Source organism: Numenius arquata, unplaced genomic scaffold, assembly GCF_964106895.1.
Source record: "Numenius arquata unplaced genomic scaffold, bNumArq3.hap1.1 HAP1_SCAFFOLD_1108, whole genome shotgun sequence".
Taxonomy (NCBI): Eukaryota; Metazoa; Chordata; class Aves; order Charadriiformes; family Scolopacidae; genus Numenius; species Numenius arquata.
In genome coordinates, this window is record NW_027414637.1 from 18847 (window position 1) to 35090 (window position 16244).

General features: G+C 64.8%; 1 protein-coding gene across 1 annotated transcript; it reads left to right on the forward strand.

The window, feature by feature from the left end:
- The first annotated feature begins 981 nt into the window (after positions 1-981).
- Positions 982-13610, forward strand: MAP3K12 (mitogen-activated protein kinase kinase kinase 12). The gene is given in 16 exon segments (XM_074167244.1): positions 982-1014; positions 1016-1087; positions 1089-1241; positions 1243-1339; positions 2234-2417; positions 3469-3660; positions 4273-4431; positions 5071-5229; positions 6228-6336; positions 6797-6906; positions 7105-7221; positions 8267-8404; positions 9170-9614; positions 10165-10235; positions 11749-12016; positions 13518-13610. Coding segments are annotated over 16 exon segments (2400 nt in total).
- Positions 13611-16244: the final 2634 nt, after the last annotated feature.

Below are 16244 nucleotides of genomic sequence, written 5' to 3' on the forward strand. Positions count from 1 at the left end.
CCATGGGTGCAAGGGGGGGCACATACATGTACAGGGGTGACCATGGGTGCAAGGGGGGGGGGGGGCATGCGTAAAAGGGGGGCACATGCATGTAAAGGGGTGACCATGGCTAAAATGGGGGGGGTCTCCATGGGTGCAATGGGGGGTGCCCTTGGGTGCAAGGGGGGGCCCCCATAAGGGCGATGAAGGGGGCCTATAGGTGCAAAGCGGGGGGGGTGACACATGGGTGCAAGGGGGGGCTGCCCATGGGTGCAAGGGGGGGCCCATGGGTGCCAGGTGGGGAGGGCCCATGGGTGAAAGGGGCGGGAGGGCCTGGGTTCAAGGGGGGGCACATGCATGTACAGGGGTGTCTATGGGTGCAAGGGGGGGGGGGGGGCACGGGTAAGAGGGGTGCCCATGGGTGCAAGGGGGGGGTCTATGCATGTAAAGGGGTGACCATGGGTGCAAGGGGGGGCACCCATGGGTGCAAGGGGGGGCACATGGGTGCAATGGGGGGGGGGGGGCTGGGTGCAAGGGGGGTCACGCACATATAAAGGGGTGACCATGGGTGCAAAGGGGGGGCACCCATGGGTGCAAGGGGGGGCACATGGGTGCAATGGGGGGGGGCTGGGTGCAAGGGGGGGGGTCTATGCATGTAAAGGGGTGACCATGGGTGCAATGGGGGGGCACCCATGGGTGCAAGGGGGGGCACATGGGTGCAATGGGGGGGGGGGGGCTGGGTGCAAGGGGGGTCACGCACATATAAAGGGGTGACCATGGGTGCAATGGGGGGGGCACCCATGGGTGTAAGGGGGGGCACATGGGTGCAATGGGAAGGGGGGGGGGCTGGGTGCAAGGGGGGTCCCACACATATAAAGGGGTGCCCATGGATGTAATGGGGGGGGGTGCTGATGGGTACAAGGGGGGGGTGCTAATGCCCCCCTCCCGCAGGCCGGGGGAACACGGGGGGGGGGCGCGGGGACATTCCCCCCCCCCCCCGCCATGGCCTGCCTGCACGAGACGCGGACGCCCTCCCCCCTCGCTGGCACTGGGCTCGGACGGGACCCCCGAGCAGGAGCTGACCCCCACCCAGTGCGTCCTGCGTGACGTCCTGCCCGCCCCCCCCCGCCGCCGGCCCCCCCGCCGCCGCCCCCCCCGAAGCCTGGCCCCCCCGTCGCGGGGGGCCACCCCGCCACCCCGAGCTTGGCCCTGAGGGCGCGGGCCCCCTGGCCCCCGAGGGTGCCCCCCTGAGGTGCCAGGCGGGGGGGGGGGTTCCTGGAGGGGCTCTTTGGCTGCCTCAAGCCCGTCTGGACCATGATCGGCAAAGCCTACGCCGCCGAGCACAAGCACCCCCAGGAAGGTGGGGCTGGGGGCGCGGGGGGGGCGCTATGGGGCGTTGGGGGGGTGGGAGCTATGGGGCTGGGAAGGTGCAAGGGGGCTGGGAGGGTGCTGTGGGGCAGGGAGGGTGCTATGGGACAAAGAAGGGAGCAAGGGGGCAAAGAAGGGAGCAAGGGGGAAAGAAGGGTGCTGTGGGGCAGGGAGGGGGCTATGGGGCAAAGAAGGGGGCAAGGGGGCAAAAGATGGTACTATGGGGCAGGGAGGGGGCTATGGGGCGAAGAAGGGTGCAATGGGGCAAAGAAGGGGTGGGCAGGGGGGCTATGGGGCAAAGAAGGGAGCAAGGGGGAAAGAAGGGTGCTATGGGGCAGGGAGGGTACAAGAGGGCAAAGAAGGGTGCAAGGGGGCAAAGGATGGTGCTATGGGGCAGGGAGGGGGCTATGGGGCAAAGAAGGGTCCAGGGGGACAAGGTGGGAGCAAGGTGGCAAAGAAGGGGGCAAGGGGGAAAGAAGGGTGCAATGGGGCAAAGAAGGGGTGGGCAGGGGGGCTATGGGGCTGGGAGGGGGCTATGGGGCAAAGAAGGGAGCAAGGGGGAAAGAAGGGTGCTATGGGGCTGGGAGGGTGCTATGGGGCAGGGAGGGCAAGGGGTGGGGGGGGTGCATGGGGTGGAGGGAGGTAAAAGGGGGCAAAGAAGGGGGCAAGGGGGAAGGAACAGTGCTGTGGGGCAAAGGAGGATGCTATGGGGCAGGGAGGGGGCTATGGGGTGGGGAGGGTGCAAGGGGGCAAGGATGGTGCTATGGGGCGGGGAGGGTGCTATGGGGCAGAGATTGGGGTACTGGGATGCGGGGGGGGGGGTTGCTGATGTGGGGGTGCTGATATGGGGGTGCTGATATGGGGGTGCTGACGGGGGTGCCCACAGCCCCCTGGGAGGTGCCGTTCGAGGAGATCCTGGACCTGCAGTGGGTGGGCAGTGGGGCGCAGGGCGCCGTCTTCCTGGGCCGCTTCCACGGGGAGGAGGTGGCCGTGAAGAAGGTGCGGGACCTCAAGGAGACTGACATCAAACACCTGCGCAAGCTCAAGCACCCCAACATCATCACCTTCAAGTGAGGGGGCGTGGGGCACGGTGTGGGGCAGGCGCACGGGGTGGGCATGGGGACGCCATGGGGAAACCATGGACATAGTGTGGACATGGGTGAGCCATGGTCATGGAGCGTGGATGTGGCACGGACAAGCCATGGTTGTGAGGAACATCGTGGGCGTGGACGTGGCATGTGGCAAGGACATGCTATGGGGCATGGACATGCTATGGGGCATGGAACATGGACACGGCATGAGCAAGCCATGGGCATGGAGAGCGTCATGGGTATAGGGCACGGAGAACACCATGGGCACGGGGCATGGACATGGCATGGGGCACGGACATGGCATGGGGCACAGACATGCTATGGGGCATGGGCATGGACACGGCATGGGGCATAGGCATGGTATGGGGCATGGAACATGGACATGGCATGAGCAAGCCATGGGCATGAAGAACTTCATGGGTACAGGGCATGGAAAACACCACGGACACAGGACATGGACACGGCATGGGCATGGACATGGTATGGGGCATGGACATGCCATGGGCATGTGGCATAGATATGGACATGGCATGGGGAACACCATGGGCATGGGCATGGACACAGCAGGGACATGATGGCCATGGGGCACAGGGAACACCATGGGCATGGGCATGGACACAGCATGGGCATGAGCATGAACATGAGCATGGACATGGCACGAACATGCCATGGGACAGGCATGGAGGTCACGGACATGCCATGGGGCACCATGGACATGGTCGGGCAGGACACGGGGCACTGACACACTGCTCTGGTGAAGCTGGGTGCCCTGGAGACGTTGGGTTCCCTGGTGAAGTTGGGTGCCCTGGTGAAGTTGGGTGCCCTGGAGAAGTTGGGAGCCCTGGAGATGCTGGGTTCCCTGGGGAAGCTGGGTTTCCTGGAGAAGTTTGGTGCCCTGGAGATGTTGGGTGCATTGGAGATGTTGGGTGCCTTGAAGAAGTTGGGTACCCCAGTGCTGCTGGTTGCCCCAGTGCTGCTGGGTGGCCCCACTGGTCATGTGGTGGTCCTGAGGGTGCCGCTGTGCCTGCAGGGGTGTGTGCACCCAAGCCCCCTGTTACTGCATCATCATGGAGTTCTGCGCCCAGGGCCAGCTCTACGAGGTCCTTCGTGCCGGGCGCAAGGTCACCCCCTCCCTCCTCGTCGACTGGTCCATGGGCATCGCCGGCGGCATGAACTACCTGCACCTCCACAAGATCATCCACCGCGACCTCAAGTCGCCCAAGTGAGCGGGGATGGGGGGCTTGGGGAACATCCGTGGGTGCTGGGTGGGTGCCCGTGGTGGGGACCTGCATGTGGCGGTTGCATGATCGTGGCAGTGTCAGGCCCGTGATGGTACCTTATCCTCGGGGGCTGTGTGTTGGTGACAGCTGCATGTCCTTGGTGGTGCCATGTTCATGGCAGTTGCATGCCCATGGTGGTGCCATGTCCATGGTGGTGCTGTGGTGGTGCCATGTCCATGATGGTGTTGTGCTCATGGTGGTGCCATGTCCATGGTGGTGCTGTGGTGGTGCCATGTCCATGATGGTGTTGTGCCCATGGTGGTGCCATGTCCATGGTGGTAGTGGCATGTCCATGGTGGTGCCATGTCCATGGTGGTGGTGGCGGCATGTCCGTGGTGGTGCCATGTCCATGGTGATGGTGCTACGTCCATGGTGATGCTGTGGTGGTGCCATGTCCATGGTGGTGCCATGTCCGTGGTGGTGGTGCCATGTCCATGGTGGTGGTGTGCCCGTGGTGGTGGCATGCCCATGACCCGACGATGCCCACGGCAGTTGCATGCGGTGGCGGTGCGGTGCCCGTGTCACTGGCGTGGCGCTGAGCGGGTGCCCCCCAGCATGCTCATCACCTACGACGACGTGGTGAAGATCTCGGACTTCGGCACCTCCAAGGAGCTCATCGACAAGAGCACCAAGATGTCCTTCGCTGGCACTGTGGCCTGGATGGCACCCGAGGTCATCCGCAACGAGCCCGTCTCCGAGAAGGTTGACATCTGGTGAGGGCACGGGGACGTCGGGGACATGGGATCCTTAGGGACACCAGGAAGCTCTGGTGGCACTGGGGACACAGCACCATGGGGGGCTTTGGGAGGCAATGGGGACACTGGTCACCCGAGGTCATCCACAATGAGCCCGTCTACGAGAAGGTTGACATCTGGTGAAGGACATCGGGGACCTTGGGGACACCAGGAAGCTCTGGTGGCACTGGGGACACAGCACCATGGGGGGCTTTGGGAGGCAATGGGGACACCGGGAGGGCACAGGAGGGGTTGGGGACAATAGGAACAGGGGACACTGGAGATACTGGTGGGGACAGTGGAAGGACAGGGAGGAGGGACATCAAGGGAGGGGCAGGGGACATCAGGGACACCAGTGTGGGCAGGGGCAGGGAGGGGACACCGGGGCAGGGCGAGGGAGACCAGGGGACAGCGGGAGGACACTGGGGGTGTCCAGCACATGGGTGACAGGGGCTGTTGGGTGACAGGGGCCATTGGGTGATGCGGGCTGTGGGTGATGGAGACCACGGGTGGCAAGGGCCGTTGGGTGACAGGAGCCATGGGTGACGGGGGCCATTGGATGATAGGGGCTGTTGGGTGACAGGGGCTGCCGGTGACGGGGACCGCGGGTGTCTGCAGGTCCTTTGGGGTGGTGCTGTGGGAGCTGCTGACGGGGGAGATCCCCTACAAGGACGTGGACTCCTCGGCCATCATCTGGGGGGTGGGCAGCAACAGCCTCCACCTGCCCGTCCCCTCCGGCTGCCCCGATGGCTTCAAGGTGCTGCTGCGCCAGTGCTGGTGAGTGCCCTCGTGGGGACACCCCATGGGGACACCCTGTAGGGACACCCTAGATGGGACCACCTCATGGGCACCCATGCCCTGGTGGAGACATCCCATAGGGACGCCCCGCCTTGGGCACCCCATGGAGACACCCTGTAGGGACACACTAGATGGGACCACCTCATGGGCACCCATGCCCTGGTGGAGACATCCCATACGGACGCCCCACCTTGGGCACCCCATGGAGACACCCTGTAGGGACACCCTAGATGGGACCACCTCATGGGCACCCATGCCCTAGTGGAGACATCCCATAGGGACGCCCCACCTTGGGCACCCCATGGAGACACCCTGTAGGGACACCCTAGATGGGACCACCTCATGGGCACCCATGCCCTGGTGGAGACATCCCATAGGGACGCCCCACCTTGGGCACCCCATGGAGACACCCTGTAGGGACACCCTAGATGGGACCACCTCATGGGCACCCATGCCCTGGTGGAGACATCCCATAGGGACGCCCCACCTTGGGCACCCCATGGAGACACCCTGTAGGGACACCCTAGATGGGACCACCTCATGGGCACCCATGCCCTGGTGGAGACATCCCATAGGGACGCCCCACCTTGGGCACCCCATGGAGACACCCTGTAGGGACACCCTAGATGGGACCACCTCATGGGCACCCATGCCCTGGTGGAGACATCCTATGGGGGTACTCCCTTCATGTAGGGACCACCACGAGGGACCTGCCATTGGCACCCGATGTGGGCAGCGCAGAGGGGACCCCCTGGGGACCCCACCCTGGGGGTGCCCCCATCCTGGTGGGGGGTGTGTCCATGGGCTGCACCCTGGGCACTGCTGCCCCTCGGACACCCCACTGTCTCCCGTGCACCCTTCTCTGCCCGTGGTCCCACAAAGCCCCGGCATCCCCTCAGCACCCCTCAGCCACCTCCCCCCCCGGCACCCAGGCCCCCCCCCCCAGCTTCCACCCAGCGCCCCGCCTCTCCCCCCAGGAACAGCAAACCCCGGAACCGACCCTCCTTCCGGCAGATCCTTCTCCACCTCGACATCGCCTCCGCCGACGTCCTCTCCACCCCTCAGGAGACATACTTCAAATCCCAGGTACCCACCACCCTGCACCCCCAACACCCCAGGACCCCTAGCACCCCAGGACCCCACCACCTCGGGACCCCAGCACCTGGGACCCCCAGGGCCCCTGGGATACCCACCGCCTGGGACTCCCAACACCCCGAGACCCCCACCACCCGGGACCTCCAGCACCCAGGGACCCCACCACCTGGAACCCCCAGCACCCAGGACCCCAACACCTGGGGCCCCCAACACCCCAGGACCCCCACCACTTCAGACCCCTGGGGTACCCAGCACCCTGGGACCCCAGCATCCGGCACCCAGGGACCCCTGGGATACCCAGCACCCCAGACTCCAGCACCCCTGGGACCTCGTGGTGCCCGGTGCCCACGGTAGCTGGTGCCCATGGTGCCCAGTGCCTGGTGCCCACGGTAGCTGGTGCCCATGGTGGCCGGTGGCCAGTGCCCATGGTAGCCGGTCCCCTGTGCTGCAGGCGGAGTGGCGGGAGGAGGTGAAGCTGCACTTCGAGAAGATCAAGTCGGAGGGGACGTGTCTGCATCGGCTGGAGGAGGAGCTCATCAACCGCCGGCGCGAGGAGCTGCGGTGGGGACACTGGGGACATGGGGGACACGGGGTGCCATGGGGCCATCGGGGACATGGCGGGGGGACCAGGGGCAGGGGAGACCAGGGGGTGCTGGGGTGTAGGGAGGGATGTTGGGTGGCTGTCCTTGTGGGTGGTGGGTGCCATGGGGCGCTGTGGGGTGCCACGTGTGACAATGTCACCTGTGTCCCCGGTGCCAGGCATGCGCTGGACATCCGGGAGCACTACGAGCGCAAGCTGGAACGCGCCAACAACCTCTACATGGAGCTCAGTGCCCTCATGCTGCAGCTGGAGCTCAAGGAGAAGGAGCTGCTCAGGTGAGGGGGGCTCCCAGCACCCACCAGCACCCCCAGAACCCACTGGTACCCACCAGCACCCCCAGAACCCACCAGCACCCACCAGAACTCCCCAGCACACCCCAGCACACCTAGAACCCACCAGTACCCACCAGCACCCCCAGAACCCACCAGAACTCCCCAGCACACCCCAGCACACCTAGAACCCACCAGTACCCACCAGCACCACCAGAACCTGCCAGCACCCCTAGAACCCCCAGAACCCACCAGAACCCCCAGAACCCACCAGCACCCCCAAACCCATTCCACGGCTGTGGCCAACGCTATACCAACCCTATGGCCATGGTCAACCTTGGCCACCCCGTGGCCATGGTCAATCCTGTAGTACCCCATGACCATCCCATGGCCAACCCTATACCCTCCCGATGGCCATGGCCAATCCTATAGCCACCCTGTGGCCACCCCATGGCCATGGCCAACCCTGTATCCACCCCATGACCACCCCATGGCCATGGCCAACCCTATATCGACCCCATGGCCATGGCCAGCCCTGTATCCACCCCATGACCACCCCATGGCCATGGCCAACCCTGTATCCACCCTGTGGCCACGGCCAACCCTGTAGCCACCCCATGGCCATGGCCAACCCTGTATCTATCCCATGACCATTCCTTGGCCATGGCCAACCCTATATCTACCCCATGGCCACGGCGAGCTGTGTATCAACCCCATGGCTGCGGCCAACCCTATACCCACCCCATGGCTACCCTGAGCCGATGGCCAGCCCTTACCACCCCACGGCCACAGCCAGCCCTATATCGACCCCAGGGCCATGGCCAATCCTATAGGCACCCCGTGGCCATGGCCAACCCTATATTGACCCCCACGGCCATGGCCAACCCTGTATCTACCCCATGGCCACAGCCAGTCCTGTATCTACCCCATGGCCATGACTACCCCTATACCCCCCCCATGGCTACCCTGAGCCAATGGCCAGCCCATACCCCACGGCCACCACCCCATGGCTATGGCCACCCCATGGGTGCCCACGCCTGGTCCCTGGCAGGCGGGAGCAGGCGCTGGAGAAGCGCTACCCCGGGCTCTTCAAGCCGCGGGCGCCGCGGGGGCTCCTGCACGGCAATGCCGTCGAGACCCTCATCAAGAAACGCAACGTCCCCCAGAAGCTCTCGCCCCACGGCAAGCGGTGTGTGGGTCCCTCGGGGGTGTGTGGGGGTTGTGGAGGCAGACCCCGGGTCCTTTGGGGTGAGGGGGCTTGGGAGTTCAGAGTCCTGGGGGCTTTGAGTGGGGGGACATGGACATATGGGTCCCTCAGGGTTGGGGTCTGGGGACATGGATGTGTGGGTCCTTGGGGTCTGGGAGCCCGGACACCTGGGTCCCTTGGGGGGGCAAGGGTGGGGGGGCGGTGGGGGTAAACTCTGGGTCCTTTGGGGTGGGGGGGGCTTGGGGGTTCAGGATCCTGGGGGCTTTGAGTTGGGGGGTCATGGACATGTGGGTCCTTCAGGGGTGGGGTTGGGGGACATGGTTGTGTGGGTCCTTGGGGGGCTGGGAGCCCAAACACCTGGGTCTCTTGGGCTAGGGGGGATCTGGAGGTGCAGATGCCTTGGGGGGGGGGATGTTCTGGGGGGTGCAGATGCCCAGGAGGAATGTGGGTAGACCCTGGGTCAATTGGGGTGGGGTTCTTGGGGTGCAGATGCCCAGGGCCCTTGGGGGCAGGGGGGTGTTTGAGGGTGCAGATGCCCGGGGGGGGGGCGGGGGGGGCTCTGGGGGGTGCAGGTTTCTGGGGGTGCAGATGCCAGTGTCCTTTGGATGGGGTCATCTTTTGGGGGGGGGGTGGATCTGGACATGGGGGTCCCTGGCTGGGGTGGGGGTGGATTCCAGGGGCTCCTGGACACCTGGGTCCCCGTCCACAGCCCCCCCTCCGTGTCATGTGTGTCCCCCCCCCCCCCAGACCTGACATCCTGAAGCCCGAGGTGCTGCTGCCCAAGCTGGACGCGGCCATGGCCCAGGTGGCCCTGCCGGGGTGTCCCAAGGGCCCCCCCTCACCCGGCCGCAGCCGTCGGGCCAAGGGACGCCATCGTAAAGCTGGACCCCGGGGGGGCTGCGGGGAACCTGGACCCGAAGCCGGACCCCCCCGGGGGATGCCCGGACCCCCCCCAACCACCGCCGGCCCCGATCTCCTCGGGGGGACCCTGGAGGCTGCTGCCCCCCCGGCTGCGGTACCTGATGCGGGACCTGGGGGGGCGACGGGCACCCAAGGGTCCCCCCCGCCGCAACCCCCGGCCCTGGGAGAGCCCGAGCGGGAGAGCGGGACCGGCCGGGGGGGCAAGGGGGGGTCCGGGCAGCACCTCACCCCCGCGGCGCTGCTCTACCGGGCGGCCGTCACCCGTGGGCAGGTGAGAGTCCTGGACACCTGGGTCCCTTTTTTTTTGGGGGGGGGGGGGGGGGGGGAGATGGGGGGGGATGGCCCAGGGCCCTCAGGTCCATCCCAGCAGTGGGGAGTGGGATGGAGCCCTTTTGGGGGGGGGGGTGGGTCAGATACAGGGAGTCCCTCCTGAGGAGGGGGGGGCGCAGGACCCTTGGGTCCACCCTGGGGTGAAGGGGGGGGGGTCAGGACCCATGGGTGCATCCTGAGGTGGGGTGTCAGGATCCCTGTGTCCTTCCTGGGATGGGGGGGTGGGGTGGGGGGTGTCAGGACCCATGGGTGCATCCTGGGGGGGGGTTCAGGACACATGGGACCATCTCGGGGTGGGGGGGGGGGGCAGGACCGCTGTGTCCCTCTTGGGGTGGGGTAGGGGTGGGTGTCAGGAGCCTTGGGTCCATCTTTGGGGGGGTGCCCAGGATCCCTCTGTCCCCCCTGGGGTGGAGGGGGGAGGGTCAGGACCCATGGGTCCCTCCCGAGGGGCAGCGGGAGGACCCCAACGCCCCCCCCTTCTGCCCCCCCAGAAGCGGGGGGTCTCGTCGGAGGAGGAGGAGGGGGAAGTGGACAGCGAGGTGGAGCTGCCGCTGCGGCAGAGGTGGGTGCTGACCCCCCCCACACCCCGGATGCCTGGGTCCCTTTGGGGGTTCATGGGTGCTCGGACACCTGGGATGGGTGCTGGGGGGGGGGGCTGTCCATGGGTGGTTGGAAGCCCAGGATGGGTGCAGGGGGGTGGTCCGTGGGTGTTCAGAGACCTGAGGTGGGTGCAGGGGGGCATCTGTGGGTGCTCAGGCACCTGGGATGGGTGCAGGGGGGGGGGTCCATGGGTGGTTGGACACCCAGAATGGTTCCAGAGCAGAGTCCATGGGTGGCTGGAAGCCCAGGGTGGGCACAGGGGGTTCCATGGGTGGCTCTGGGTGCCCTGGATGAGATCAGGGGGGAGTTCATGGGTGCTCAGACACCAGGGATGGGTGCGGGGGGGGGTGTCCATGGGCGGTTGGACACCCAGGATGGTTCCAGAGAGGAGTCCATGGATGGTTTGGAAGCCCAGGATGGGTGTGTGGGGGTGTCCATGGGTGCTCAGACACCTCAGATGGGCACGGGGTGGGGTGTCTATGGGTCCTTGGAAGCCCAGGTCGGGTGTGGGGGTCATCAGGTGCTCAGAATAGGTGCAGGGGGGATTGATGGGTGGTTGGACACCCAGGATGGGTTCAGGGGGGAGTTTATGGGTGCTCAGACACCAGGGATGGGTGCAGTGTGGGGTGTCCATGGATGGTTGGACACCCAGGATGGGTTCAGGGGGGAGTTTATGGGTGCTCAGACACCAGGGATGGGTGCAGTGTGGGGTGTCCATGGATTGTTGGACACCCAGGATGGGTTCAGGGGGGAGTTTGTGGGTGCTCAGACACCAGGGATGGGTGCAGTGTGGGGTGTCCATGGATGGTTGGACACACAGGATGGTTCCAGAGAGTAATCCATGGGTGGTTGGAAGCCCAAGGGTGGGTGCAGGCGGTAGGTGGGTGCCCAGATACTCAGGATGGCTGCAGGAGGGGTCCATGGGTGGTTGGAAGCCCAAGATGGGTGCAGGGGGTCATCAGGTGCCCAGAATGGGTGCGGGGGCAGGATGTCCATGGATGGTTGGACACCCAGGATGGTTCCAGAGAGGAGTCCATGGGTGGTTGGAAGCCCAAGGCTGGGTGTGTGTGGGGGGTGGTCCATGGGTGCCCAGACACCAGGGATGGGTGCCGGAGGGGGGGTGGAGGGATGGGTGGTTGGACACCCAGGATGGTTCCAGAGAGGAGTCCATGGGTGGCTGGAAGCCCAGGGTGGGTGCAGGGGGTTCCATGGGTGGCTCTGGGTGCCCTGGATGAGATCAGGGGGGAGTTCATGGGTGCTCAGACACCAGGGATGGGTGCGAGGGGGGGTGTCCATGGGCGGCTGGACACCCAGGATGGTTCCAGAGAGGAGTCCATGGGTGGTTGGAAGCCCAGGATGGGCGTGGGGGGGAATCCGTGGGTGCTCAGAGACCTGGGATGGGTCCGGGGGGTGTCTGTGGGGGTTCCTCACTCCCCGCTTTTCCCCCCCCCCCCTCCGTTCGTGTCCCACCCCAGGTGGCCCCCCGGCATGAGCAAGCGGCAGTCGCTGTCGACCTTCAGCTCGGAGAACTTCTCTGACGGGGACGGGGACGGGGACGGGGACGAGGGGCACACGAGCGAACCCTCGCACAGCGCCACCCCCGACGTGGGCAGCACCAACACCGACGAGCGCCCCGACGACCGCTCCGAGGACCTGCTCTCCCAGGGCTCCGAGATACCCCTCGACGCACCCCCCAACGACGGGGGGGGGCCCGGCCGCCGCCACGGGGGGCTCAGCCCCAAGGTGATGTCCCCGAACCCGGGGGGGGGGTGTGGGTGGGTGATGGGGAGCAGCCACAGCCCCCCCCCCCCCCCAAAGGGATGGGTGACACCGTGGGAGGGGACGCTCCCCAGGGAGGGGTAACACGGGGGGGGGGGGTGTCTCTAGGGTCCCCCAGGGGTGGGTGACACCCTCAGCCCCCACTACGAGGGTGGGGGGCCCAGCCGCCGCCACGGGGGGCTCAGCCCCAAGGTGATGTCCCCGAACCCGGGGGGGGGGTGGGTGATGGGGAGCAGCCACAGCCCCCCCCTCCCCCCCAAAGGGATGGGTGACACCGTGGGAGGGGGCGCTCCCCAGGGAGGGGTAACACAGGGGGGGGGTGTCTCTAGGGTCCCCCAGGGGTGGGTGACACCCTCAGCCCCCACTACGAGGGTGGGGGGCCCGGCCGCCGCCACGGGGGGCTCAGCCCCAAGGTGATGCCCCCCCACCCCCAATCTGGAGCACCCACAGCCCCCCCCAAGGGATGGGTGACACCCTGAGACCACCCAGGGATGGGTGACACCCTCAGGCCCCCCAGGGATGGGTGACACCGTGGGAGGGGGTGCTCCCAGGGGTCAGTAGCACGGGGTGGGGGTGTCTCTAGGGTCCCCAAGGTCCCTCAGGGATGGGTGCTATTGGGTGGGGGTCCCTAAGGTCCCCCAGGGATGGGTGACACCCTCAGCCCCCCCAGGGATGGGTGACACCGTGGGAGGGGGTGCTCCCAGGGGTCAGTAGCACGGGGTGGGGGTGTCTCTAGGGTCCCCCAGGGGTGGGTGCCATGGGGTGGGGGTCCCTAGGGTCTCCCAGGTCAGGGTTAGCAAGGGGAAGGGGGTCCCTCAGGGTCCCCCCAAGGATGGGTGCCACTGGGGGGGGGGGCAGGGGGGTCCCTAAGGTCCCCCAGGGCTGGTCCTATGGGGTTGGGAGCCCCTGAGCCCCACCAGGATGGGGAAGGGGGTCCCCAGGGTTGGGGGGGGGTCCCAAGAGCTGGGGGGGGGTCCCTAGGGATGGGCAAGTGGTCCCCAGCGAGGGTCAGCAAGGGGTCCCCTGAGCCCCCCCCCCCCCCCCCCAGGGACCGGGTACCAAGGGGAGGGGTCCTGTGAGCTCCCCCCCCAGGATGAGACCCCAAGTTTAAGTCCCACGGGGAGGGGGTGCCCCCCCAGGACCAAGGATCATGAGGAGAGGGTCGCCCCAACACTGGCTATCCTGTGGGGGGGGGGTCCCACAAGCCCCCCCCAGGGATGTAACAGTTTGGGGATGGGGGGGGGTCCTCAAGGGAGGGGATCCCCCAAATATCAAGGTCCAAGGGGAGGGGGAACCAGTTACCACGGGGGGGGGGTAGTGTGTCCTCAGGGTTCTGCCCTGCAAAAGGGGGGGGGCCAACTTCCCCCCCCCCCCCAGCTGTGGGGCAAGAGGAGGGTCTGAGGATGTTTACCCCCTCCTTTATTGTGTGTGTCCCCCCCCCTTTATTGCCCCCCCCCCCCCCCAGGTCTCCGAGGACTCGGACTGTGACAGCGCGGAGCTGGACCACTCAGGCAGCGGCGAGGGGCCCCCCCGGCCCACAGCCCCCCCTGGCCTGTGACCTGTCACCTTCCCCCCCACCCCCCCCACCCCTCCCTGCACAGACACCCCCCCCCCACGGCCCCCCCCCTCCTTCTCCCCCACCCCCCCCCCCCCCACTTGTACAGCCCCAAATATTTATATAAATATCTATGGATCTCTACAGGAAGCTCCGTGATGTCTCTATGGTTGGGGGGGGGGCGGGCAAACTCGGGGGGGGGCACTGGGGGTTATCTGGGGGGGGTGGAACAGTGGGGGGTTATTTTGGGGAGGGGGGGGGGCAGAGGTTGTGTGACACCCCTTGTGTTTGTGTAGGCCCCACTGTAACAGCCCCCCCCCCACCGACTCCAAGAAGGGACCTGTCCCCCCCCAACCCAGGACAGGCCAAGGGATAAATGGGCGGGGGGGGGGGGGCACAGAGAAGGAGCTGAGCCCCCCCAAAAGTCCCACCCCTTTACTGGTAGGACTGGGAGCACTGGGTGGAGGCTGGACCAGTTTGCACTGGGAGAACTCCCCCCCCCCCCCAAATCCACCTGGAGCATCATAGACACCCCCCCCCCAAACCAGTTTATCCAGGCGGGGTTCCTATTCCACCCCCCCGAGGGACCCCCAAACCCCAACTGGGTTGTACTGGGAACAACTGGGGGGGGGGGGGGGGTTATTTCAGATAAAGATGGAGACCGGGAGAAGGAGAAACCCCCCCAAAAATCTATCTGGAGCATCCCAGACCCCCCCAAAATCCACCCAGAGCATCCCAGACCCCCAAAACTGGTTTATCCAGAAGGGAGGGACCCCAGATTCCAACTGGGCCATACTGGGAGCAACTGGGGGGGGTTATTTCAGATAAAGACAGAGACTCGGAGAAAAAACCCCAAAATGCATCTGCAGCATCACAGTCGTGTCCCCCCCCCATCCACCTGGGGCATCACAGACCCCCAAAACCAGTTTATCCAGGCTGGGGGGGGGGGGGAGGACACACATTTCACGCCCAGAGGCACCCCAAACCCTAACTGGGCCGTACTGGGAGTAACTGGGGGGGTGTGTGTGTGTATTTAAAACCCAGAGACAGGCAGACACTGGGAGGAGAAAACTCCCCAAAATCCACCTGGGGCATCACAACCCCCCCCAAAACACGGTTTATCCAGGTGGGGAGGGTCTATTGCACCCCCAGAGGGACCCCAAACCCCAACTGGGTTGTACTGGGAGCAACTGGGAGGGACATACTGCAAATAAAGATGAAGACAGGCAGATACTGGGAGCAGAACCCCCACCCCCCAAAATCCACCTGGAGCATCACAGACACCCCCCCCCCAAAACCAGTTTATCCAGGCTGGGGGGGGGAGGACACACATTCCACACCCAGAGGCACCCCAAACCCCAACTGGGCCGTACTGGGAGTAACTGGGGGGGGGGGGGAGGAGGGGTGTATTTAAAACACAGAGACAGGCAGACACTGGGAGGAGAAAACTCCCCAAAATCCACCTGGGGCATCACAACCCCCCCAAAAAAATGGTTTATCCAGGTGGGGAGGGCCTATTGCACCCCCAGAGGGACCCCAAACCCCAACTGGGTTGTACTGGGAGTAACTGGTGGGGTGGGGGGGGGGAGAATTACTTCAAATTAAGACAGAGACTAGAAGAACCCCCCCACCCAAATGCAGATGCAGCATCCCAGAACGCCCCCAAAATCCACCTGGAGCATCACAGACACACCCCCCCCCCCCCCAAAAACTGGTTTATCCAGGCAGGGAGAGGGCCCCCAGGCCCTCCAAACCCCAACTGGGTTGTACTGGGAGGAACTGGGAGGGACACATTGCAAATAAAGATGAAGAGAGGCGGATATTGGGAGGAGAAAACCCCCCAAAATCCACTTGGAGCATCAGACTCCCCCCCCCCAAAACCAGTTTATCCAAGCAGGGTGGGGTCTCCCACACCCTCCGAAAGCCAACTGGGTTGTACTGGGAGCAACTGGGAAGGGGGGTTATTTCAAATAAAGACAGAGACAGGCAGACACTAGGAGGAGAAAACTCCCCAAAATCCACATGGAGCACCACAAACCTCCCAAAAAACGGTTTATCCAGGTGGGGAGGGTCTCCTGCACCCCCAGAGGGACCCCAAACCCCAACTGGGTTGTACTGGGAGGGACACATTGCAAATAAAGATGAAGAGAGGCAGATACCGGAGGAGAAACCCCCCCCAAAATCCACCTGGAGCATCACAGACCCCCCCCTTCAAAACCAGTTCATCCAGGCAGGGTGGGGGTCTCCCACACCCTCCGAAAGCCAACTGGGTTGTACTGGGAGCAACTGGGAGAGAGGGGGGGGGGTTATTTCAAATAAAGACGGAGACGGCAGATCCATTCACCAAAATATCCTCCAGTTTCTATTCACAAGGAAAAGCTCCAGTCCATCTTTTTATTAATTTCTTTTTTTGAAAAATTTTCCTGACGTTACAGAACTAAACTGAAATGTGGTTTTTTTTTTTTTAAGTTTTTTTTGTTTGTTTGTTTTTTGTTTTTTTTTTTTTTTTTTCTCTTCCACTCTTACATTTCATGACAAAACAGAAACTTCATGAGCCCAAAAAAAAAAAGGGGGGGGGGGGGGGGTGGGGGGATACGGGAAATTGGAATTTAAAGGGAAAGGAGTTGGGGAGGGAGG